Here is a 5,620-nt window from a genome sequence, read left to right on the forward strand (position 1 = left end):
AATGAAATATGTGAGGCTACCACATAATGACAGTTTTGTTGCAGTACCACTTCTGCACACAAAACAATGATGCAACTTGGTTCCATTTTCTGGAGCAAGTTATATGATTCATTTTTACCTTTCTGTTTTTTTATCTGTGGTTATTGTGGTAGAGGTCTGTCTGCTCTGCATCTCTCTAGGATAGACACATATTTTTCTTGTGTTGTTGTTTTTGAACATATAGCATATATATGATTGTTCTACAGCCACTATAAAATATATACATTATAATGTGTCTGTTACACCTAACAAAAATATGAAAAATGTGAAAAGTTTGTTTAATTAACCTTTTCTTGGCCAGGCCAGCATTTAGAAAATTGTATTAAGTCATTGTATTCAGTTCATGGCCAGGAAGTTAACTTGTATATGTTCAGCAGTTGTACTGTGAAGGATGGGCTTGTCAATGAAGATTCTTAGACATCTACGTCATTTTCATTCAAAGACAAAGACAGGCATCTATAACTGTAGGAGTAAACTTTTTTGAGTGAAGGATGGGCTTGGATTCCACTGAACCAGCCTTGTTGTTGTTAGTGTGAATTGGTTTTAAAGTTAATTAATATTATTTGCTTTCTTGTGTAAGGTCATGTTAAGTCTGTATGTCTTCTTTGGCCTAACAAGAATATACATTTTTAGTTAGTTAGTTTGTTTACCTTGTGTTGTCCAGTGATATTTAGATATTGTAGTTGCTGAGTTTGTTGTTTGGCACTGTAGGTTGTGACACTAGCCCTGTTTTTACTTTTTTTGAGCAAGTATAAAAAACAGACAAAAAAACACCTCACTTATGAGCTTGCACCTTGCCGTGATGAGTAAGCTTTAAACTACATAAGTCTCACTTTCTCACTCACCTGTGTACATTGGTTATTACGGCCTGTCCTTTTTCTTTTCAGTAATGTATTCAGTTGTTGAGTTTCTCCCAACTCAGGAGGTGGAACTTCTGCCAGCGCAGTGGATAAGTGATGGGCACTGCTACTGGCCTGGTTCACTCAGGGGTATGGCCCTGCACCTGGCCATAAAAAATAGAACCGAACCTGAGGACAGCTGGGACCAGTGGGATATAATTATAATGTGTTGTATAAAACATATAATGGGTAGTGAATCTTTATTCTATAGAGAGCTACGAAGAAGGACGGAGAAAAGCCAGGAAGGCGGAGATGACCTCAGACCTTCTCTCTGAGGCTGAGGCTTGTGGCCAAAGGCCTAGACGTAAAAAGTATGTTAGTTTGCTCAGCCCTCAGTACTGTTTTCTCTCCCTTTCAAGTCCCGACTAAGAAATATCTTGGATTAAACATTATTTAAATGAATCAGCACAAGTACCATTTCCATTGTTGATGTTGATTGAACATTTTGAATCTGTATTTGTATGTCTGAAAATAGAAAGCGTGTCCAACTTGGCCCCCCGGGAGGTCTGGAGGGGGTTGAGTCAGAGGAGGACAGACCATCTCCACCTACCAAAAATCTCCCTGCCCCAGCTCCCATCATACAGCCTCCTTCTATGCCTGTCACCCCACTTCCAATCCCCCAGCCAATGTACACCGACCTCTCCACCAATTCTGGGCCTCCTCCACCTGTACATTACTCAGAGATGTTACAAAGTTGGGAGCCAGTAAATGAAATGCCATGTGAGTATTTTGCTAATAACACAGATGGTATATACACATTTAATCTCACATGTTCCTTAATTCTCTTGTTAACGCTGTGAATTCTCCTCTAGCATTGCCTAGTCACCACACATACAGGTGGGCCCCTCAGCAGTCAGAACCTGGTAAGGACAAGTGATTTCTACTTTCAAATTTTGACATGATATAGCTATATACACAGCACTAATATTGATATTTTCTGTTTTTCTGCTTTCTTAATCACCAGTGATTTACTCCATAGTAAAACAGACTACACGGACATGGATGTAATATAGCATTAAGATTCACTTAGTTATCAATTTATTTATGTTAATCAGGAACACACTGAAACACACACACACACACACACACAATGCATACAGTTCTGACTTGGACAGGTGAATTTTAGAGTCTAATGGCAGACGGCAGGAATGACTGGGCTGCAGGAGTTGCTTCTCAGTTTGTTCTCAGTGTTGTGGAGAGGGTGGGATGGATTGTCTATAATGGTTAGCAGTTTAGCAGCATCCTGTCCTTCACCACCTACTTCTGGAGGGGATGCAGCTCAGAGGTGTGTGTTATTCTAACACTGTGTTACTCCTTTCTCTAGCACTGCTAAAAGAGGTTTTAACCAAGCTCGAAATGGTGCTGGACCAGCAGAGCACAATTCTTCGGCTGCTTCAGCATCAGGTGGCACCAGGACCAGGAGTGGAGCAGATAGAGGGTCTGCCCCTACAAAACCTTGTGGCTCTTCAGAATCTGGAACAGAGTCTACAGAGTCCAGATTACAAAGAGAAAATGGTAAGAACTTTTTGTGATTTTATGTACACTCAACAAAAATATAAACGCAACACTTTTGTTTTTGCTCCCATGTTTCATGAGATGGACTTGAAGATCTAAACTTCATTCCAGATACACAATATTACCATTCCTCTCAAACATTGTTCACAAATCTGTCTAAATGTGTGATAGTGAGCACTTCTGCTTTGCTGAGATAATCCATCCCACCTCACAGGTGTGCCACATCAAGATGCTGATCTGACATCATGATTAGTGCACAGGTGTACCTCAAACTGCCCACAATAAAAGGCCACCCTGAAATGTGCAGTTTTGTCTCACAGCAAAATGCCACAGATGCCACAAGCATTGAGGGAGCGTGCAATTGGCATGCTGACAGCAGGAATGTCAACCAGATCTGTTGCTCGTGCATTGAATGTTCATTTCTCCACCATAAGCCGTCTCCAAAGGCGTTTCAGAGAATATGGCAGTACATCCAACCGGCCTCACAACCGCAGACCATGAGTAACCACACCAGCCCAGGACCTCCACATCCAGCAGGTTCACCTCCGAGATCGTCTGAGACCAGCCACTCAGCTGCTGAAACAATTGGTTTGCATAACCAAACAATTTCTGCACAAACTGTCAGAAACCGTCTCAGGGAAGCTCAACTGCATGCTCGTCGTCCTCATCGGGGTCTTAACCTGACTCCAGATCGTCGCCGTAACAGACTTGAGTGGGCAAATGCTCACATTCGATGGCATCTAGCACGTTGGAGAGGTGTTCTCTTCACGGATGAATCTCGGTTTACATTGTTCAGGGCAGATGGCAGACAGCGTGTGTGGCGTCGTGTGGGTGAGCGCTTTGCTGATGTCAATGTTGTGGATCGAGTGGCCCATGGTGGTGGTGGGGTCATGGTATGGGCAGGCATCTGTTATGGACGAAGAACACAGGTGCATTTTATTGATGGCATTTTGAATGCACAGAGATACCGTGATGAGATCCTGAGGCCCATTGTTGTGCCATACATCCATGAACATCACCTCATGTTTCAGCAAGATAATGCACGGCCCCATGTTGCAAGGATCTGTACACAATTCTTGGAAGCTGAAAATGTCCCAGTTCTTGCATGGCCAGCATACTCACCGGACATGTCACCCATTGAACATGTTTGGGATGTGCTTGACCGGCGTATACGACAGCGTGCACCAGTTCCCACTAATATCCAGCAACTTCGCACAGCCATTGAAGAGGAGTGGACCAACATTCCACAGGCCACAATAGACAATCTGATAAACTCTATGCGAAGAAGATGTGTTGCACTGCATGAGGCAAATGGTGGTCACACCAGATACTGACTGGTTCTGAGTCCCCAGACCGCCAATAAAGCAGAAACAAAATGCACATTTCAGGGTGGCCTTTTATTGTGGGCAGTTTAAGGTACACCTGTGCACTAATCATGATGTCAGATCAGCATCTTGATGTGGCACACCTGTGAGGTGGGATGGATTATCTCAGCAAAGCAGAAGTGCTCACTATCACACATTTAGACAGATTTGTGAACAATGTTTGAGAGGAATGGTAATATTGTGTATCTGGAATGAAGTTTAGATCTTCAAGTCCATCTCATGAAACATGGGAGCAAAAACAAAAGTGTTGCGTTTATATTTTTGTTGAGTGTATTTAAAGGTTAGGGTATTGAGCTGTCTCTGTGTGGATGCTTCCTCTTTAACACCACCACCATCTCTATTCCCCCACCTCTTCTCCCCTGTTCCTCCTCTATCCCTGACTTCTCATCAGGCCGACCCATTCATGATCCATTATTCTGTGTCACTAACTGTGTGTCTTCCACGTGGCTTCCTCCCATGCCAGGTCTTTATGCTGACATCCACCCGGCCCTCTGACAAACCCAGTGTTACTGTCAACTCCTACCTGTGTCATATATGTAGTGCAAATATAATTAACTTAAACAACAAATCAGCTAACATACTGATAAACACAATTGAATTTTTAGCATTACAGCTACAACAATCATGTTAGTTCTCTGTGATGTATGATGTTTGCTGCATGGTTGTCCCCCCTCTCTCTGTTTACCTAATCCTGGATAGATAGTTATAGATCAACTATCTGGGAGCAATTGGCGGAGCAGACGTAAAGGACACAACTTGGCGGGTGCTCAAAAAATTAATTAGTAATACTCTGGCCAAGAGCCTAAATTGGAGGGGAGTAAATGGAAAGACATCTGTGGCGGGCCTCAACCTCAGAGAGGTCATAATTAGTAAGTATGTCTTGAACACAAACATAGTTCTTCCAATATGACATAATTAATTACTGTTAAATATTGCATAAACACTACATGGTATTCACATATCTATTTCCCATATCCTTTTAGCTGCAGTCCGTAGAAACCCTATTGTTGGGGTGGTGGCTGAGGCAGAGGTGGAGCAGATAACAAAAAGATGGCTCCAGCTGGCAACAGATCGGGAGGGAGGGAGAAAGAGAAGGCTCCTGGAAAAAGAACGCATGTCCTAGCTCTTTGTGTCTGTGTTTATGATTGTGTGTTATGTTTGATGATTGTTTTACAGTTATGAATTGTTAATACAAATATTTTCATGAAAAAAAATTGAATTTGTTTATTTTTTTTATTGGACATAGGTACTGCCTCATGTGGGCCAAAAACAAAGTAAGCAATATTTAGTCAGTTTTACAGTGTGTTGGACAATACTGGCCCAGAGACATTCTGCCAATACTTAGCCAACCCAAATGTACAGGTTAAGGGCCAGACATGGCCCAGAGGCCCAGCCAGTTCTCAACCAACACTCACCCAGATTGTGGGCCAGTACTGGGCCAATATAAACAATGAGGGTCACATTACAGTTTGTGGTCCACATGTGGGCCAATACAAACAAATAGTGTCATTTTACTCTCTGTGGGCCAGACGTGGGCCATTACTGGGCCGAGGGCCCAGCCAAAACTGGGCCAGAACTGATACAAGGGTGTGGCCCAGAGGTGGGCCGGACAAATTTTGCTATGTGGGACAGAATCTAAAGATTGGAACTAAAAAAGGGACAAATTTAAGGCTGGGCGATATGGCCAAAAAATGTAACACGATAATTTCTTTCCATATCAGTCAATATCGATAATTAACACGATATGTAAAATCTATATTTATTTCACATTTAGAGGAGTAC

At 42.6% G+C, this 5,620-nt stretch overlaps 1 protein-coding gene across 1 annotated transcript; it reads left to right on the plus strand.

The window, feature by feature from the left end:
• Nucleotides 1-1,170: 1,170 nt before the first annotated feature.
• Nucleotides 1,171-4,961, plus strand: LOC114432606 (uncharacterized). Its single transcript, XM_028400715.1, has 6 exons — nucleotides 1,171-1,249; nucleotides 1,414-1,658; nucleotides 1,751-1,801; nucleotides 2,263-2,453; nucleotides 4,548-4,707; nucleotides 4,822-4,961. The coding sequence occupies exons 1-6, from the start codon at nucleotides 1,191-1,193 to the stop codon at nucleotides 4,959-4,961; spliced, it is 846 nt and encodes a 281-aa protein (XP_028256516.1). The 5' UTR covers nucleotides 1,171-1,190.
• The last annotated feature ends 659 nt before the right edge of the window (nucleotides 4,962-5,620 follow it).

Source organism: Parambassis ranga, chromosome 2 (assembly GCF_900634625.1).
Source record: "Parambassis ranga chromosome 2, fParRan2.1, whole genome shotgun sequence".
In the NCBI taxonomy this organism is placed as follows: domain Eukaryota; kingdom Metazoa; phylum Chordata; class Actinopteri; family Ambassidae; genus Parambassis; species Parambassis ranga.